Source organism: Aspergillus neoniger (genome assembly GCF_003184625.1).
Source record: "Aspergillus neoniger CBS 115656 unplaced genomic scaffold BO87scaffold_7, whole genome shotgun sequence".
NCBI lineage: Eukaryota > Fungi > Ascomycota > Eurotiomycetes > Eurotiales > Aspergillaceae > Aspergillus > Aspergillus neoniger.
This window is the reverse complement of record NW_020291135.1, coordinates 343,335-363,084: the sequence shown is the minus strand read 5'-3', so window position 1 is coordinate 363,084 and position 19,750 is coordinate 343,335. Positions and strand designations below refer to the sequence as shown.

The window sequence follows — 19,750 nt, the reverse complement described above, 5'->3', positions numbered from 1 at the left end:
TCTTCGTGTTCTTTTTCTTCTATCCTCTCATTTGATTTTTCATCCAAGCAGCAACTAGTCCGCTGGATTTATGACTTTGTCATGGGATTTGTCCTGGTGGAGTCGCTCTTTTGTGTATGCAGCTAAAAAGGGGCCGCTTTTTCTTAGCTCAGGATAGCGACATGCTGATATTTAGGTAGTCATAATCACATTAGCGGGCTTAATGAGGCCAATGGAATATAAAATTATGAATTAATTCTCTAAATTCTATAATGCAACTGGCAGAGCATTTCTGCTAAGCCGTGAAAGACTTATACGATGTCACGCACCAGACGGTTCCAGGAGAATCAAACAAGGAGATGCTTGCAGGAGGCCATAAAGACACGGGATATTCATGCCGGAGAGGCAATTTACCCCACTATCTCCAGCATCGAATGAACCATGGATATGATAGCACAGCTTCGCTATTCTAGTCAGCTGCCAGAAACAATCCCAATACAAACAAAAGGGGCTTTGCAGGCTTCTTTTCGCATCTGAAATGGCAAGATCAACCTACAAGTAGCTGAAAACAGTCGGTGAGAATTTCCTCTTCTTTCAAGCCACAAAAACAATAGCGCGCTTGGGCTTCGTAGTGGCTTTGGAGGCGTATAGGGCAAAAGTGCGGCCTAGAATGTTCTGAGGAGACGATGTTGTGGCCAGAAACGGTCTAGCTATGTTTGCGGGGGTCACATGGAAGGAGAGGTTTTTGCTCCTTCTATTTTGTACTTCGGATTCTACTTTCCCCTCCGTTGTGGATTTACAGGATTCTGTCTTCTTTATTCTTGGAATGTATTCCATTGGGCTTCGTTTCACGGTGAAAACTACGATATGGAAAGTCTCGACTATATTTTAAACTTTTTTGAAATTGATCTATACCGACTCTATATCACCGGGGTATCTTCTATATACAGATGCTTTTTCTTTTTCAGTCATGATGAAGATCCCAGTCTCGCTAGGTGTCTTCGTGTGGTTTCATAACGCATGAATGTGCCTTTGTTTCGTTTTGAAGCACCCATGACATGGGAATAAGGGAGGTGAAGAGTATTTGATGATCCAGCGTCGCTTTACTCGGCACTTTCTCCTTCCACGCAACTCTGGCTGCCTCGGAACGACTTCCTTCCTCGTGCAAACCAGTCAGCCAGAACAATGAAGATAACGACACCGTAAACGGCCGAAACATAGTTCATATCTGCAGTCCGGTTAGTCACTCCATTCATCGTATATCAATGTTTGACATGAATACTTACTTCCTGTTGTGACTGGCATAGTCGAAGGGAACGAGTACATAACGAGACAGAAGAGAGTCCATGCCAGGGTGACATAGTTCGCAGCAAGACCCCACTTGCCCAGCCAGAATGGGCCGTGCTTGATGTTGTCACGACCAACATACAAAAGGCAGATGACGGGGATAGAGTACGACATGTACAGAAGCGAGATGCATGCCGTGACCATACTGTTGAAAGCGGTAGAGGATCCCAGGTAGAGCAAGCCGAGAACAGCAACAATGAATGCGCTGGCATTGTGGGCGTGCAAGGGGACATCCAAAGTCATGTTGACCTTGGAGAGCAGCTGGTGTCCAGGCATACCGCGATCACGAGCGAAGGCCCAGGCAAGACGTGACTGCCAAGTGTGGCAGGCAATCAGGCAACCCATACCCGTCACCACTAGGAGAGTTTCCAGAACAATTGCACCTGCCCTGTTCCTCAGAGCTTGGTAGTACAGTTCCAAAATTGGCACTCCTGTGGCGGTGTTCAATAGTGCATCGAGGTCGTTGAGACTGAAGAACATCGCGATACAGTAGGTCCAGGAGGTAACGAAACCGATGCCGACGGTGGCCATGATCGCAACAGGAATGTTCTTCTCGGGCTGCGGCACCTCTTCGGCAAGATGAGTGGCCGAATCCAAGCAGGCAAAGATCCAGTTCGGGTTAATCAAACCGACAATGAAAGCGATTCCATCCGATTTCCAACCAGTGGAGTTGACGAAATGCCCAAAAACATAGGATCCGCTGGCATGCGGGTTGGCGCAAGCCGGAACAACGATAAGGATGACCAGGAAAGAAAGCAACGAGATGTATAGCGTCGCTTTTGCCACAGCAGGCAGGGATTTGCCCCAACAGTTGAAAAGGTAGCAGAAGAAGTTGATGAGCTGGTATGCCACTACCGTATGCCAGGCCTTTGGAACACTGTGGATGGAGTCAGCACTACGGACCTAGAGCGGAAGACACTTCCTCTCAGAGAGCAAATATGGGATTCGGAAGCATACAATGACGGGTGACCAAGTTGCCACATTCCCACAACACCAGATCCAAGACTGAGCGCAACACTGGCACTCGCGAAAATGGCACCAGCATATCCAAACCAGCCGGTAAGATAAGAGAAGAACCGGGCATATTTCCTCGGAGCAAGCTCGTTCGCCCAGAAATATTGCCCACCGGCATTGGGCATGGAGCTAGCCAATTCCGAGAGGGAGGCAGCGACACAAGTCGAGATGAAGGTGATCCAGAGCAAGCCGTAAACGATGAGAACAGTACCTCCAGAGCTGATACCGGTGATCAAGGAAGCCGAGATACCGAACCAAGAGTTTGACATACAGAACGCAATGCCGACCAGTGAGAGCAGGGAGAAATTGCGCTGCAGGTCCTGCGTGTAACCCATCTCAGCCAGCTTGAGCGCATCTGCATCATCAGATCCAGACGCATTCTCGCCGGTCGAGGCCTGGTTAACGCTCAACTTCTTTTCTATATCAAGACCACTCATTGTTCCAGACAATTATAGTAAGAGTCAGCGTTCAATGACAAACGTTGTGAAAGACGGATTTGGCGCAAAGGGCAATCGAAAGTCGCTAGGCTAGACTGCCGTGGCTGCAGGGTAATCGCGTAGGAGGTCCTCGGGTCTAAAACGCTTAGATCAGGGCCTGTTGCATAAGGGCTTAGTTTCTCGGAGACGCTCGGCAATATGTTGCTGTTGGACAGTTTGGGTGCGGTGGCACACGTTTCGTGGGACTCGGATGTCGCAAATGGGTGTCGAAAACAGTTGTTGTTAAAGTCGCAAGGAGGGCAGATCAACTTGTCGCAGGAGGGCTGAGAGGTTGTACCCGACGATACGGCGATACAAGGATACAAAACGCCCGAAGCAATCGGATTTACAGAAGTCAATCTGTGTTTCGCTGGGTGTGCTTTGAGCTATCAACAAAAGCGGATTGGTGTGGAACAGGACAGCCAATGCGGAGGATGATGAAGCACTAGACCTTCGCCGCGAAGCTCGCAGAGAAGGACAGTTGCAAGAGGAGATGAACAAGAAGGGTGGGAGGAGAGATGGAGGAAGAGAGTGTTCGAAGTTGTTATGAGGGTTGGGCCAAATTGGGATGCGTAAGAGTATTTAAGATCAAAGAAGATCTTTTTCATTTTCTCTTTTTCGCTCTTTTCCCCCTCCTTCATCTTCGAATCAAGCCTCCTTCGGCGTACCCACCAGTCTTACGACGGAAGGGTTCCCCATATCCTGTTTGCTTCTGTTCGATGACGCTCCCCCATCTTCTGCCACTCCAGCAGTGACACTAACCATAACGGACATGGTTATGCAGACGCAGCCAAATCTCGTGGTTCCGATTCGTGTTTCGACCGCCTCATATCGTCATTAGAGGGTCTGTCCGGCCGGGAATTTAAGGTAGAGCGCTCAACAACCAACACATTGAGACCTCTAGTCAATTAGTGGCCCTTTTCTTACCAAAAGGCTCCTGTGGTGCTGGTGCTGCCGTTGGTGGAACTGCGCTTGAGGTTCGGTGCCGCAGACCATCGAGGGTTTTCGTTGGCTACTCGCTGCTGCAGGGAGTGGCGGGCCCCCCACTTGGTGCCGTTGGTGGGCTTGGGTTCCGACGGCAGATTTTTACCAGACTGACTTCCTCTGGACACAGGACACTTCTACGAATTGCACGTTTCTGTGCCTGTGTGGCGGTGGAAAGGCAGCTCCGCTTACGGAGCTTCGTATCCTTTCTTTTCATTCTGCTTGTATTATCGCACTCGTCATACCGCCTGCAGAGATGAGCGTGTGCAGAAACCGCGCACCAGTTAGGCCAGTCGGAGTTATTACCCCTTGGGCCCTTAGCAGTCTGCCAGGACCGGGCCGAGCTTAGGGAAAAGTTTCTCAATAACCATCACCAACTCCTCTGGAGACGAAAACTCCCTCTGGCAATCACATCCTGAACTTTCTTTATCGTGACATCAACCCCCAATTTGCCAAGTAGCTAAGGTCAAGAAAAACCTGGGCTTTATTGAGTATAATTTCACATCACCATACACTGAGGCAAAGAATGAATCGGATCGGAACCCTCCGGTCTTCTCGTTGGGGCTGTATCCGAACTTTCTCCAGCGGACCAGCTTCGACGGTCTTTCGCTACTAATACTGTCTGGGTTAGCTCGATTGGCTCGCAGCCGGAGCCACGCAGTGGATCTCTAATCCAATCTGAGCCTCTCATTCGCAAGCAGCGGTCGTCTAAGAGCACGAGAGGAGAAACATTTGACTAAGAGAATTCACCGGCCGACCTTTGTGAATCGAGGCATTTTCTTGGTACTCTTCTCGGTCGAATAAGAAAGGCAAGTTGGCCGCTACCTAGTGTACCTAAAATGCCCGATTGAAGGACGCTAGATTAGTATCAAACCCGGGCGACCCGACACGTCGTATGGCGTACGGAGTAATCAGTAATCCCTCCTTCAGAGACTCTGCTTCTTCCTGTGCAGTTGGTTGCACTGCAACATATATAATAGAAATAAGAAGTTCTAACTGGTGACCGATGTGATGACTTAACGTGGGAGCAGACGCATGCACGACATCAGGGACCTCAGCCACAGAATCCTCCCGCAGCTAAAGCTGCCTGGGACACACCTATCGTTAAGTTTCCTTTTTAGGGCCAGCAACCGTTGCCTCTCCGAGCGGACTAGGCCATTAAGTTTCCGGTGCCCGTTTTACAATGCCTGACCCGACGATCGTTACCCTGCACCCTAAGCATCTCCGACTTCACAAAACGATGAACAGCCACTTCGTTGAAACATTTACTAAGCGGCATGTTAGAAAAATTTTATGCACCATTCCGATCTTCCGAGACGTCCATCCAACACATCATGCCTGTGTACGCCGCAGAGCGGCAGAATACGTCCTGTCCAAGACAGCCATAAACTACTATAGTCGTAGTAATATTTAACCAAGCCAATCGACTTAAGCCGGTCATCAGCCGGTGCCTCATTTGTATCCGCCACGAAGCTGGGGCCGTAGGATTCCTTTCCCGTCTGGGGGATAGCGCCTAGATAAGATTGCTTTGGACGCACGACTCTTTACCGTATTTAGTAAGTCTTCATTCTCTCTCCATCGATCTTACTTTGTAGCTGCGCCTGTTTTTCAAATAGGCTTCACCACCGAAAATAATGGATATTTTTACTGTTTTAGGGGAAGGATTGCCGGGTGCTCTAGTACAAAGTAGTACATAGTAGTGGGCAGCGGCGAGTGATCGATAAAAGTCGCTGATATAGGTGTCTACTCAGGATACAGTTAGACAACGGAGTACTTCCCTCTGAACTGTCAGGGTAGTCGGCCCACTCGCTCTCGACGGTGACATTTTTGGACGCTTTTACGGATGGATACTGTTTGTTGAACTAGGGACGTTGATCCGTTGACATGCCCACAGTACTGTCGCATCAGATAGAAATGAATACGCGTCCTCTCAGCCGTCGCTAAGCATTTAGTTTGTAGTATTCAAATGTTGAAATTGATTCGAGCCGTTGGAATAAATTAATGATGGACCGTTCACTCACCATCCAGACTTCCCTTCGGCTGAGGGTCCTTTCGCTCGGTCGCTTTGGTGCTTGAGCAGCTTATCCTAGCAATTTTGGCCTCGAAGGTCTTACTTTATAGATGATTAGTGTAGTTATTGTGGATTGGGGGTCCGTTTCAACGGTCAAGCTTGTGTTGTACTAACACTATAGTACTCTAGGTGGGAAATCATTGATAACACGCCGATACTACTGTATAGTGTAGGCTTACGTACGGAGAATTCATGTTATTATCACTATAATATAATTATCGGATTGCAATGCGTCGCACAAGATCTAGTTGAAGGGTTATATTGTTTCGAGGCTGTACGACGACAAGGATATAACGGGCGGTCGCAAGGATTTACCAGGCACTTTGAAGATAGTAGCTGAAGGGATAAATAATATCGGGCAAGGTCGGCGGAGTTTGGGATATTGTGTATTATGTTTTGTGGTATGATGTTGGAAATATGAGAATTTCAATTCTTATTCGTGATGGCCTTTTTATCTTATTATGGTTAGTCGTTCAATAAATAGTAGTGTTGATCGGTAGGGTTCATCATCGTTGTAGTACCATTCATTATTGATCACAGGAGATGGCAACTGTAAATATATGTTGCCGCCTCGGTCGGGATTGTCCCTGGAGGTTCATTTAATTCTCCCGGCGATGATTCATCTCGATCGGATGGGAATATGACCGTATCGTGAAACTCGTCCTTGTTACTACTTTGTTTATATCTAAACGTATGCCTTGGATATGAATATTCCTCTCCTGCATCCTTTCAATACGATGTGATTGTTTTCCATGCATCAGCCCTGATTGCTGTCAAACAGAGAAAGCTGTTTCATCTTCCGAATGTCGCGCGCGTACAAAGAAATATTCCAGCGACACAACCAACCCAGTAAAACTCACATATGACACTCTGGACTAGCTAGCTAATCTACAATTCGTAGTAAACTTGCTTCCGCGATAAGCTCAGAGTAGAGATGCGTCCGGATCTCCCATCTGCAGCCTGCAAGCTGCAGTTTGCGACCGACGGAACAGCAGCACGCTAGGCCCCAACCAACCTCCCTAGTGGCTTGTTTAGCCAGGAACACCCGGTGGTTTGGTCCCTTGTTTCCCCTGGCTTTCCCTGTTGCAGGTTGCTGACCGGGCGCTTTTCCCTCCACAGTCTGACCAAATAAACTGTTTCATGTTCCTTCACACCAACTTGTTAGATCGCTGATCTGCATCTTCTATAGGATAAGCCGATAAATTATGGCACTCCTGAGTATGCCCCAACCACATCCGACGAACTGCTCCCACCACTTGGGCCAGCGAACCAGAAGTAGGAGTTGCAGGGCTGCTAGGCCACTCCTCGAGGCGCACTGCCCCCCTTGGCTGCTCCTGGGGAAAATGAATTCGTTCGCTTAGATTTAGCAGCGCTCGCTTGCCAGGCAGGATGCTGGACTAATTGATTGCATCGGGATATGGATAATTCTTCGGGTTCTTTGCGAATGTCTCTTTATTGTGGATGGGATAAGAAAATAGAAACTACACTAATCTACGCGACATGAGTTCACCTTGCAAGTCCTGCACCCGATCGGCGCGATGATGCATGACTAGCGACAGCAGATAGGATTGTGCGACACCCCTCGAGAGCTTGGTACACAGGCAGGAGTAGTTACTGAACTGAGTGGGCCCTTCAATATCCCTAATTTATACAGAGTTCAGGTCTGTCGACTCACTAGATCTCCCAACAACCAACCACAAGACATTAACTGTGATCCCTCTTAAATTCTTTCCCTGAGAGCCATATTATCTGCTGGAATCTATGTTTAGCAGACGAAGAGTGTAACACTCTGAGTGCGAAAAATGGGACCATGGCCATTGTCTGACCCTGGTTTGTGACTGCGCTCAGCTTACATTGCTAGTAGCTTGCCGGGATGGCCAACTTTCCTGATCGGCGGACGGTTCCTTTATAATGTATCTATTTACCCCTCCTGCTCTTGAGCAGTCCTTGGCTTGCCCTGCCCTTTCTTTTTGCCACTCCTCTATCACGATCTTTCTTGTCTTTGTGCCTTAGGGACGCCTTTTGACGTCCTTCCGCTCTTTAAAAGTTGTTTACGCTCTAACATTTCGCAAGATTTGCCATTCTTTTATTTACCTTCTAGTCAATTCGTTCGTTCTTACTATTTGAGACGAGTTCTGGTTGATTCCAGCTGATTGTTCGTGGCAAGGACATGAGTAATGCAACTGAGTACTAAACAGAAACCCTAGATTCCTGGTATCAGTCCCATTCCAAGGAATCAACAAGACAAGTATTGATCGGCGAACGTCACCCTTGTTTATCCTAGGGAAGAGAATGTAAGTTGTTACTCTTCCTTCTTTTCTCTCCCCATAACGAGCTTGTTTGGTGGTTTTATTCTGCATCAGCCTTTGCCTTAAGCTGCATCCACGCGAAGGCTGGTGGCGAGTGAAGAGCGCAGCCACTGGACTTGGTATGCAAGGGATCCCCTTGCCTTCAGTCTGCCATCTACTTGAGCCCCGATCTTACAGATTGGGTGTCCGTTCCAGAGTTTGTCAAAACTATTCCAGATTGCTTTGTCATTGTTGTTGTTATTCCTATTCTTATACTATGGCTGCCACCCGCGTTGGCACTTGCTTTCCCTATACCAAGTAGTATTGACGGTTCCATCGCAGTGACTTTTCTTCCTTTCGACTTTTCATTCTTTGCTGGTCACTCCTTACTACATTTGATGGCTTGAAGCTTTGACTTATATTTTCGGCGACGCGTGTAGTCGATAAATTCGCTCATTAAACCGTACGCTCGCTACCGCGCGTTTATTCATCTCTCTCTCGCTCATTTGAAATACCTACTATCAACCATGCGACGAAACGTCGCCCTTGTGGCCTGTTTGGTCGCACTTTCTAGCGTTGCTGATGCCTTTTGGCGTCTCCCTTGTCGTGGACGAAGTGGTGTGGCTCGAATGGACCCCATAATGGCCCCCGGGAAACCATCAGACCACGTCCATGTGGTTCACGGATCAGGAGGTTCGTCCGGCTCCAGTGTGTCTGCATAATGGTGCCTCAGCTAAACTTGGCTTTATAGGTTTCTCTATGTCATCGGGCGAGACAGACCTGAACAATGCGGATTGTACCTCATGCGGGGTGAAGCAGGACAAGTCGGCTTACTGGGCCCCCGCGCTATACTTCATGCATGAGAATGGCGATGCTGAGCTTGTCAACGAAGTGGGCGGGATGCTTGCGTGAGTGACGAAGCCAATGTCCAGCGCAGTTATATGCTAACTGACTGTCACAAGTTACTACTTCCTCAACGGACAGAATGTGACGGCATTCCCTGAGAACTTTCGTATGATTGCCGGCGATCCGTTTCTGCGTAACTTCCCTTGGCCAGTTCCCGATCCTCCAAAGTCCGAGTGGTCTGGCAATCAATCATCACAGGACGCTCTTCGCCAGAAAGCTCTGGGTTTCAACTGCTTGAACTATAACAAATCTCCCGAGCCGTCGCTGGGCCGCCACTTCCTGCCAAATAAGACCTTCATGGATGAGCACTGTACTGATGGTGTCCGATTTGAATTGATGTTTCCGTCATGCTGGAATGGCAAGGATGTTGACTCCAAGGATCACAGGTCGCACATGGCCTACCCATCCCTGGTCATGGACGGGGATTGTCCGGATGGCTTCGAGACCCGCCTTGTGTCGCTCTTCTATGAGACTATCTGGGACACATATGCGTTTAAAGACAAGCAGGGCACTTTTGTTCTTGCAAACGGCGACCCAACTGGATACGGCTATCATGGAGACTTTATCTACGGCTGGGATGATGGGGTTCTTCAACAGGCAGTGAATAATTGCACCAACCTGTCTGGTCGGGTGGAAGACTGCGACTTATTCCATCTTCAGACAGATGCCGAGCAGGCGCAGTGCAACTTCACCATGCCAGAAGAACTGAAAAGCGAGAACGTGTACCTTCACAAGGGTGGCTTGCCGAACAACATTGCCATCCAGTATGGGCCTGCGTATGCAAGCCCAGTCCGGTATACCAATACTGGCCATCATACTTCGGCAATATTGCCCGAGCCAAGCATTGCTATTGGTGCTTCTCTCGATGGTGCTACTGTTGATCTTGGAAATATCCACATTGGCGTAACACTGGGCGCCCCGTCTACTACTTCTACTTCAACTACCCTCTCGACTTCAACTCTCCCATCCTCGACCACTTCAGCGACTTCAGCGACTTCAGCGGCTTCAGCCTACTTTCTCCAAACAACCACTTCAACTACACCAACCACCACCTGGACACCTACTCCTACCACCGCTTATGTCGAAGGCGTTGTCACTCAGAAGATCGTGTACGTTGAGCAGGAGATCCTCATCCTCACAGATGAAACGGGAGCACCTGTCACAACAGAGACGGGTGGATTGGAGACAGTCTCCACTTCTACATCCACGGTGAGCAAGGTTGTATCAACAGTCGTGACCACGCCAACCGAGGCTCCTGCTAAGCGCGATGACCATAGCCATAGCCATTCCCGGCATGTTCATCGGCGTCATCGTCACGGACATGCCCATCGAAGATGATCCATCTTACATTCTAAAAACGACTGGCGCGTACGATGACAATGCCTATGACATAAGCCCCCAAGCAAAAATCGGCCCTTTGGTCCGGTCTAGCTGGGTTAGGAAATCTCGAGCTGGTTCCCTTGACTTCGTTTCTCTAGATGCAGTTTCATTGTTTCGGTTCTCCATGTATGAATGTCTATAACATGTACATATTATTGTTTGTTCCTCCTTGTCTGGAACAGGTGAAATTCGGGCTACTATCTTGCTGTTCTCTTGATGAGAGCTGAGATATGTCTTGTCAGATATGGTGTCAAATATTATGTGGATGAATATTGTTCTGTCTATTGCAGTATGCTGGTCTATCCCGAATTAGCCTTGGAGCTCGAACCAGCGACATTACACATCTTTCAATGGTAATCGAGTGGGGTAGGCAGTTGGTCACTGGCTCTGTCAGTGAATTTGCTCGAGCCTACTAAGTTAACACTCAGATCTGAAGGCTAACACTCAGTGTGCCTGACCTTTATCTATCTCTGTTCCGCTAAACCACCCATTTCATTACCAATACCTTGCTCTCTCCGATCCAACAATACTCCATCTCCTTTACACAAAGCCTACCTCACATTTATCTCACAGATCCCTACGTCAACACAAAAGCCACACTTCCCTGACATGCCACTCAGAATCACACCCAGCCACAAAGCCGTCTACGTGCCGTCATCCGACACAGCACCCGACTCATCCGACCTGTCCGAGCTATCCGAAGACGACCATCTCGAACCTGACGACTCTGAAGACGACACCCTCTTCAACCATAACAACTACGAGATCGGCCCCGCAATAGCAACCAGACAACTAGGCATACACCATTACAATGTAAAGGAATGGGATACTCGAGACGCGTACCGGGAACTGTACAGACATTGGTAAGTCAGTACTACTATCTACTTCTTCTTCCAGCCCTACTTACCTCCCCTCCCCTCCAGGAAACAGACTATCACCAAATCCTTCGCCGTAGAAGATACCTTCCACCATGACCACTCAGAAACCCATAAGAATATCACAGTCAAGGCTTTAATCCCAACATGGCCCGGATATATGGGGTTCATCAGATACAGCAAAACAACAGGAACAATCACGTTCATTAATGCTGATGCCTACCTTTTACAATCCACATACACTCCTCAACATGAAGACTCTACTACCGACAGCAACAACGACACCCTCTTCCACTTCCAAAACGACCGACTCAAAGCCATAGCGTACGTCCTACTCCTCTCAGGATTCAACATCCAAATCACCTCTCGAAACTATATCTGGTCATTTAGCCTACCACTCACTCCAGTTTCCTCTCCCCCAGGCAGAAACATTCCACAGATATCATGTACCGTGAACACCCTAACCCACACCCACACCCATTTCCCCAGCAACAACACCCTCACCATAACCATCATCACCTCCCAAACCCTCCAACCACACACCTTCCGCACCTGGCTCCGCACATCCCTATACCTCACCAACCCATCCCAAAACAAAAACACAATCCCCACCCCCCACGGCACCATCCTCCTCGCCCCCACCAACTCCGGAACCCTCTACCTCAAGGGAATCCTCCTGCCTGAGTGCAACTTTCCCCGAGGAAAATACAAGTTTGGATATGATTTCCACTACGGGATACCCACTACGAGCGGACGACGACTAGCGAGCGCGGTACATGAACTCGATCTTATTTGTTGTATCTGGGATGCGGCAATTCGCGAGAAGCCCGTGTATGCGGTGCCGAGGTGTGTGGATATGCTTTTAGAGGGTGGAGGGGATGGGGGGTCGTGGGTGGTTGATGTTAGGGGGGTGGAGGATGGTGGTGGGTTGGGTGATGAGGCGGTTGAGGCGGTTTGGTGGGCGATTGTGGTGAGAGGGTATTATTGTTGTGGAGAGGTAAGTTTATTTTTTAGAGATTGTTTTTTTATTATATGGGAGGGGCAGGGTGCTGATGGTATAAGTAGTGCAAGGCTGGTGAGATTAGGAGGATGCTGGGGAAGGAGTCGGTTAAGGTTCCGGTGGGTTTGTGGGGGGCGTTTCGGAGGTTGGGGTTCGTAGGGAGGGTTTGGGAGAGGGATGGGAGGGATGGGAGGTGAGTGTTAGGTTGGATGTGGTGGGTTGGTTACTTCTGGAGGGATTGATTGATGTCTGTGATGGGTTGTATGAGGAGTGTGTAAGTAGGTTAGTGTTGTACTGATTTAAGTCAATTTGAGTATTATTCAATCCATTACAGCTATATGTACATCCACCTATAGCTAGGTGGTAACCCCCGGTTCAAGCAACTCAACAGCTAGTTTACTGGCAAGTTCCAGTGCTGGCGTTCTCCTCTTGCTATAACACGCATTCATCCCGTTAGCTCTATACAGGTGCCATTGAAGTAGATAGAAGGATACTCACAACGCAGAGTCCACTTTGACAGTTGCCCATGCTTCCGTCCTTGTTGCAGGTTGCGCCGGAGGGAAGCTTTAGGTATTTTTATCAGCACTCATGATCATATCATGTATGGTATAAAGCTGAACCTCAAACACGAGACGTGAGGGGACATACAGTAGCAGTGTTGCTCGCGGAGTTCGCGGCGGGAGAGGCAAGAGCAAGGCCGAGGAAGGCGAGAGTAGCGAAAATGGAGAACTTCATTGTGGCGGATTTGATTTGTGGTTTGGTTTGTTTAGAGAATGATTTTTATGAGTAGAGTAGTTGGGTTGGGTGGAATTAATGAGTGTGATGGATGGGACAGAGGTAGGCTGGTAGGGGCATTTATATGCTTCTGTGATGCGCGTTCACGTGAAGCGGATAAGAGTTATATCCATATCCTGGTCCAGACCAAACCACAATATTCGGAGTAGGTAGGAGGAGGGTGACAAGATGGTTACGCGCGTGCTGGGGGTGGGGAAGAAAGGGTAATGGTTCTGGAACTATTGGGGGTGATCTGCGGAGGATCAAGCGGAGATCATCAGTCAGGGGTGGCTTTCTGTCAGAAGTTAGAATTGTAACCAATGGTGTTCAACGGTTATTGCTTGAGCATGATGTGGGGGATAATGCTTTTGTTATGGAGAGAGAGAGGAAGCATCACGATATGTGGTGTGAAGTAAGTACTTAACAATATAGGTGGCGGTTGAGGGTTACGGGAGTTGTCTGTACCAGGCATTATGGGTAATTTTCTGTCCAATTCGATGCTGCGACTTACTAAGTTTCTATTCAAGGATACACTTACTCAGTACCCAGAATGAGTGAGCCACTTGATGTCTTCCAGCACGATGTTCCCTCCCATCTGGCAATGATCTCCCTTGGCATACATAATCACTCACGTTGGCTCCACACCCGCTATCCCTAGCGGTCGGATGGGTCAATAGACCAATGTCCATGGTCAAATAATTATCCGGGTCATTATTTGGTGTGTAAACTCAATCATATGCTTCTCGGCTAGGGATAACAGTACGACGAGGTGGAGAAGTGTTTGATCGATCGCTCCTGTGACTGCGTGGCTGGAATATTCCATGGATGGCCACTAATATAGTGCATGCATCCGCCTTGCTCCGAGAAGCATAAACACTAATACCAATGCTGCACAAGCTTGTGCAACAGCTCCTCGGCAAATGGGTTTGTCTGTCGAGCTGTGTGGCAAGACGGTTCTAGTTACTGTCTCGTTATGTTGGGCTCTCCCTTTCGATGTAGTGTGTCCGCTTCTCGGAAGTCCAGTATGCTCGGCACGTCTCGGCAGATGTACTTCTGTGCCCTTACCTCCATGTCCAACCTCAAGAGTGAGGCGGATGTCAGGAGTAAATGATCGGCATTTCATTGTCGCTGCCAGTTCGTCATCGTACAGGCTCGAGCTGTCACTTCCTGGTCGCTCTCAATGGCCAGGATCCCTGTGATCCTGTAAGTTCCCGATTCTTGATAGTAAACATGTGCGAGAGACATCATTATCCTTGCTGTTCCTGCAGGTATGGCTGTTCAAATGCCACCTGTGTTGTAAAGTGTGCACAACTGTAGTCATTAGCCGCCCGTTCACAGAGAGCGCAGATAGATTCCGAACTGGACTGGTCCTGGTAAATGAGATGGTGAATTACACGTCAACATTCGGACTACTGAGAGCCATTGCATATAGCTGTTAGAATATCCATTAATTGCTATATAGGCTGTTGGCGTTAGATAGTGTGAAAGTTTGATTATTAGCCTCTTGGATGTTTTCTAAATCACTAGCCAAAGAGTGACTGCATGTAGCAATTACCAAGGATTCCGCTTCTTTCGATCTGCAATGAGCCTGTCGCAGACAATGCAAGGTCAATCTCATCAAACACCATTAGTGGTCAGAAATATAAGGTTGGCTGTGTATAATGCCAGGATGCTAGATGGTATTCGGGTGCTTTGGCCGCGCCTGTCATACTATCATCGCGGCTATTCGTATCAGCATGCGGTAACTGGAGATGGAGCGCTCATAGAACAATGAGATATGCACTTATAGGTATAGCCAGCTATCATTGGATTCCTACTACTAGCTCGGTGTGATAATAAAGCGTTCAGGGAAGAAGTCCAGGTCGTGAAATGAATGTGCTACGTTGAAGCCAGAGCGGGCATGTCGGGTACCTGCCTTTCCGAACGCCGATGCTGGAGGGTTGCACCTTCCGCTTTCTCTTGCGATAACAACAACATCCATCCATTTCACCGCCACTACTTTCCATCCATTGCATTTGGCATTATGTCCTCAGCTCTGAATCGCTCTAGTCGACCACCTCTTGGAAGTATACGTCGAAGGACGAAAAAAGCGTGCGAAACCTGCAAGCTGCGTAAGCGGAAATGCGACGGCCACGAGCCATGCTCATTCTGCCTCAAATACGAATATGACTGCTCGTACGAGACACAACCACGGAAGAAGCCATCAAAGTCAAGCATTGCAAGACCCCCGAACAAATCACGCGAAAGGCCTTCCTCTCCGGCACTCGTGGCAAGGCCTGATGTCAATCAACAGCAGATGGAGGCGAACTCAGGCACAGCATTCCCTCACTTCCTGGGCAAGAGCTTGAACCCGCAGAACCCTCCAAAAGTGCACGGCTTTAGCTGGAACTTAGGCCTTCGACATGAGCCAATGCAACACTTCGCCAATATCACAAGCCTAGTTTCTAAAGATGAAATGAGTGTTCTAGTTGGCCACTATCTCGAACGGATACACCCCGTATATGCTGTTCTCAATCGTGATATGTTAGAGAAGAAGGTCGCCCTGCGCTGGGATGACGCGATCACCTTTGACAGCTATGATCCCGTTCTTTACGGTGTTGCAGCCTTGGGCTCCCTCTACTCCGGCGATAAAGGACATAGAAACGAAGAAGCGCTGGTCCACTGTGCAAAGGAAATCCTGGAAGCATCCTGCACTATGATCAAACCACTTATACACCATGCTACTGCATGGGTCTTACGGACCCTCTACCTCCGAAGCACCAGCGGTCCTCATACCTCATGGATGGCCAGCTGCTCTGCAATGCACATCATCGAAGCAGCAGGCGCGCATCAGGATCCAGGAATGGTCTCCCTGGTGTATTCCGATACGGCAGATGTTGGTGTCGATGAAGAGAGTCAGCGAAGGCTATTCTGGGTTGCGACGGTTCTAAATACGTGGATCTCTTATGAATATGGCAGGTCTCGCGTCATCTTACGAGGCATTTCGTGCAAGCCACCTGTGCCGCGAGCGGGAGATTTGACCGCGGAACTGGTCTCATTATTCCAGATTTCCGAACAGCTGGAACCTGATCAGAAAAATAGACCTTCAGACCTTGAAGATGTTATATATCACGTCGGAGGTCTAACCCTTACCCACGATGCCTTAGTCTTGTCCCAAGCTAATCTAGCATTTACGATATACCGCCGTCTCCGGGTGGCTGCTTCCAGCATTTCTAACGATGTCATAAACTGCATCATCCGGCTAGGTAGTGAAGGGACCGCTGCTGCAGTTCGTATGTCTGAGAAGCGTTCTCCCTGGTGGCATGTTGCCAACGTTCCTTTCCAGTTTCTCTGCATTTTGCTCGCAATCGATTCTAAAGAGTCATTGTCACACGTGAGCCACGCCATGCGCTCATTCAAGACCGTCGGGGTTCACTTTAGTACGCCTACTGTTCACGTCGCCATAGAGACCGTTGATTCCTTGATCAAGTTATTACAGAAGAAGAAAGAGCGGGAAATCACTCTCCTGAAGGATAGCACGCAGGATCAGGATTTAGGACTATTTGAACGAAACATATCATCCACGGAAGAGTACCGTTCACCATGGCAAGGGGGCTTTATTGATGAAGATAATGCAGAAAATATTGACTGGGATTGGAATGCTTTTTTCGATGCCGAAATATCACTTTTTGACGACAGGGGACATGGTGGGCAGATCCGGTATTGATGACGGTTATCGTGGCCGTGGCGCCCAGGATATAACCACCATATTTCCGCCTTCATAGTAGATTTATTACTATCAGGACATTACTATCATGCGTTGTTCTGGTAACCGCATGCGAACAACCTGCTTCAGATGGAGTCTAACGCTACTTTGCAAAGCGGAAGTGGAAAAGGCGGGTGGTGCGGAAGAGCGGACAAAGCGGATACTGCTGTACACATGGTATATCTGCAGGAAGAGCAACTCTGGCTGTTCATTTCAACATGCATGCTCTGTATTTACCTTTCAATTCCTCTTGCTTTCAACATGCAGTCCCTTCTTCAGTATCGACGTCTGCGCAGACATCTACACGAAAGCATCAAGATCCATGGCCCTGCTGCCGCTGGAGATCCTGGTTCACAACCGTCTGGAGACATCCTTGAAGACTTCCAAGATGCTCAGTTCGACAGGCAACTTATAAATACTGCTCCTATATCTTCTTATAATTCCGTCTCGCCGCAAGGAATGCCCAGGGTGGTGCTGCAGAACGGGCGAAGAGTGACTGTGCCAGGCGTTAGCATCCATTCTGCAACCGATGTTGAACATACCAATGGGAAGGCTATCTTTATAGTGGGATTCGACGGTCCAGACGACCCATTCAATCCGAAGAACTGGCCTGTGAGACAGAAGTGGACGACATTGGGTATAGTTGGCACAACGGGTTTTCTTGTGGGGTGGGCATCCTCCATCGACTCTGGAGTAATCAAACAGGGAGAAGAGGCGTTCAGGGTCAGTGAAGTGACTGAATCTCTTGCCACTGCGCTTTATCTGATCGCATTCGGATTTGGATCCCTTGTGGCGGCGCCTTTCTCGGAAACTGTGGGACGCAACCCCGTCTACCTAGTAACCTTGTCACTTCTTATGGTCTTTATCATGGCCTCTGGTCTATCTCCAAATCTAGGCGCCCAGTTGGCATTCCGGTTCATCGCTGGACTGTTCGGATGCACGCCGCTGACTACATTCGGCGGGAGTATGTCCGACATCTTCGATCTTTTAGATCGTACCTATGCCTTTCCGGTGTGCTGTGCGTTGTCTTTCTTGGGGCCTTTTCTCGCCCCGATGGTTGGTGCGTTCATTGGCCAAAGCCCGGATATCTCCTGGCGTTGGTCAGAGTGGACATCTCTGATACTCGCTGGCCTTATAACGGCCTTCATATTCTTCTTTGTACCCGAGACCTACGGGCCAGTACTTCTGCAATGGAAGGCTCGCCAACTACGCGCCATCACTGGCGACCCTCGTTTCATGGCCGAGATCGAATTGCGCCAAACTACCCTACCAATCCGGCTAATACATAGCTGCTCCCGCCCCTTCAAGTTTTTTTTCCAGGAGATTATGGTGGCCCTATTTACGATGTACTTAGTGGTCGTATACATCGTGCTTTTCGGCTTCCTGACAGGTTACGAATTCATATACGGTCGCACATATGGCTTTTCACAAGGATCAGTGGGACTGACGTATATTGGAATGAATGTGGGGTTTTTGATTGCACTCGCCATTGTTCCGCATGTCTACCTGTCTTATAAGAGACGGCTTCAAGCAGCCATCGCTAGCGGCCAACCCAGTCTACCACCCGAGGAGCGACTTTGGTTCGCCATGTATGGCGCACCGTGGCTTCCAATATCTCTTTTCTGGATGGGGTGGACCAGTTATCCGTCCGTCTCGTATTGGTCACCTCTAATCGCATCTGTGGCGTTCGGGTTTTCCGTGCAGGGCATTTTCATAAGCAGCTATCAGTATTTGATCGATACGTATGAGATATTCGCTGCTAGTGCTTTAGTGAGCGCGACATTCATGCGATATCTTGCCGCGGGAGCTATGGTCATTGTGTCTATTCCAATGTACACTAACCTGGGTGTTCATTGGTCGCTTACACTGCTGGGGTGTATCTCCCTGCTGATGACGCCGGTCCCGTATGTGTTCTACAGATTCGGACATGCTATTCGGCGAAGAAGCAAGACTGCTGCTGCGTAACAGACTTCCAACCATTGCTCTATGCTATGAGCCTCAAAGCTCCCGCATGATTGAACAAGGCCCGGGCATTCTCAACACCTACAGAGCATTAGAAAATTAGGATATCAGACGGCTATGGGAGATCTAGTAGATATTTTGGAAGTTAGAAGCTAGTAATTTCTTTTTCTTGTTCCTTCTTTCTTTATTTTCTTTTCTTTATTTCCTTTTCTTTTTTGACTTATATTTTCTTTTGTTTTTCTATATGATTTCTGACTGCATGTCTGCGCTCATACTACTAGTAATGCAACAGAAATGCGCAGTAACAAGAATGTCGATGGCCGATCGCAAAAATAAGAGCCGACCGACGGCCAATAAGTAGGCGGAGAACCTCAAGGGCAAGGAATTTGATTTGGCTATGCAGGGTCAAAAAAAAAAAAATTAGTAGCAAAGTGGTCTTTTTCTGTTATTCTAATACCAATCAATTTACGAGTGCTACAAAATTGTCGATTTATTGGGTTGAAGGGTGGCGGAATTAGGCTCTCGTCATTGCTTATGTTAAGCTTACCTTGTTTTGCTTTTTGTTTAACGCGCAAGCAGTTACTTCCTAACTAGTGTTTGGACTTTGAAGATCCCGCTGTCACCTATGTTAAGTATGGTCTCCTTATAGCTAATATTCTACTACCAAAGGGTCTGGTGTTGCTCCCCACAAGACTCGAGGCAAAAGCGGCACAACAAGAAATTCTGGAAAGAAGCCGTTTTCTGACGGGGACGAAAGTGGGACGCACTACTCTCTATTCTAAAAGTAGTAGCGATTAGCCTTCCCACTCTGGCATCGTTTTCGGCTGACACTTGCAGACTCGCCTATCACTTGTGCCTAAGATAACGATATCATTTGGTGTACCCATTGTGACACCCGGTTTAAAGTTCAGCGGTGAACCTGTCATGCAGCCAGCAACAGGAAAAGCTC

General features: G+C 48.5%; 6 protein-coding genes across 6 annotated transcripts; 4 read left to right on the top strand and 2 right to left on the bottom strand.

Annotated features, from left to right (window-relative positions):
• Positions 1 to 1,039: 1,039 nt before the first annotated feature.
• On the bottom strand, positions 1,040 to 2,991 carry BO87DRAFT_219320 (putative choline transport protein Ctr). The gene is made up of 3 exons (XM_025618674.1): positions 2,284 to 2,991; positions 1,266 to 2,203; positions 1,040 to 1,207 (listed from the first exon to the last, which is right to left on the bottom strand). The coding sequence occupies exons 1-3, from the start codon at positions 2,775 to 2,777 to the stop codon at positions 1,083 to 1,085; spliced, it is 1,557 nt and encodes a 518-aa protein (XP_025482494.1). The 5' UTR covers positions 2,778 to 2,991; the 3' UTR covers positions 1,040 to 1,082.
• Positions 2,992 to 8,686: 5,695 nt separating this feature from the next.
• BO87DRAFT_394669 (DUF1996 domain-containing protein) lies at positions 8,687 to 10,403 on the top strand (the record flags this gene model as incomplete). The annotated part of the gene is made up of 3 exons (XM_025625134.1): positions 8,687 to 8,852; positions 8,911 to 9,067; positions 9,122 to 10,403. 3 exons carry the CDS (start codon positions 8,687 to 8,689, stop codon positions 10,401 to 10,403), a joined length of 1,605 nt encoding a protein of 534 aa, XP_025482493.1.
• Positions 10,404 to 11,054: 651 nt separating this feature from the next.
• Positions 11,055 to 12,715, top strand: BO87DRAFT_394668 (uncharacterized protein; the record flags this gene model as incomplete). The annotated part of the gene is made up of 3 exons (XM_025625133.1): positions 11,055 to 11,308; positions 11,369 to 12,317; positions 12,677 to 12,715. The coding sequence occupies 3 exons, from the start codon at positions 11,055 to 11,057 to the stop codon at positions 12,713 to 12,715; spliced, it is 1,242 nt and encodes a 413-aa protein (XP_025482492.1).
• A 1-nt stretch (position 12,716) lies between these two features.
• On the bottom strand, positions 12,717 to 13,186 carry BO87DRAFT_456729 (uncharacterized protein; the record flags this gene model as incomplete). The annotated part of the gene is made up of 3 exons (XM_025628748.1): positions 12,969 to 13,186; positions 12,819 to 12,884; positions 12,717 to 12,752 (listed from the first exon to the last, which is right to left on the bottom strand). The coding sequence occupies exons 1-3, from the start codon at positions 13,053 to 13,055 to the stop codon at positions 12,717 to 12,719; spliced, it is 189 nt and encodes a 62-aa protein (XP_025482491.1). The 5' UTR covers positions 13,056 to 13,186.
• Positions 13,187 to 15,117: 1,931 nt separating this feature from the next.
• Positions 15,118 to 16,800, top strand: BO87DRAFT_456728 (uncharacterized protein; the record flags this gene model as incomplete). Its single annotated transcript, XM_025628747.1, has 1 exon — positions 15,118 to 16,800. The coding sequence occupies one exon, from the start codon at positions 15,118 to 15,120 to the stop codon at positions 16,798 to 16,800; it is 1,683 nt and encodes a 560-aa protein (XP_025482490.1).
• Positions 16,801 to 17,100: 300 nt separating this feature from the next.
• Positions 17,101 to 18,804, top strand: BO87DRAFT_353276 (MFS transporter; the record flags this gene model as incomplete). Its single annotated transcript, XM_025621229.1, has 1 exon — positions 17,101 to 18,804. One exon carries the CDS (start codon positions 17,101 to 17,103, stop codon positions 18,802 to 18,804), a length of 1,704 nt encoding a protein of 567 aa, XP_025482489.1.
• Between the last annotated feature and the right edge of the window lie 946 nt (positions 18,805 to 19,750).

Excerpts from the sequence above, each read along its gene's own strand:
- BO87DRAFT_219320 (XM_025618674.1), bottom strand. The coding sequence starts at position 2,777 with ATGAGTGGTCTTGATATAGAAAAGAAGTTGAGCGTTAACCAGGCCTCG. Across the intron at positions 2,204-2,283 it reads CAACTTGGTCACCCGTCATT|TGTTCCAAAGGCCTGGCATA; the intron begins GTATGCTTCCGA and ends CTCCATCCACAG. Across the intron at positions 1,208-1,265 it reads TATGCCAGTCACAACAGGAA|ATATGAACTATGTTTCGGCC; the intron begins GTAAGTATTCAT and ends ACCGGACTGCAG.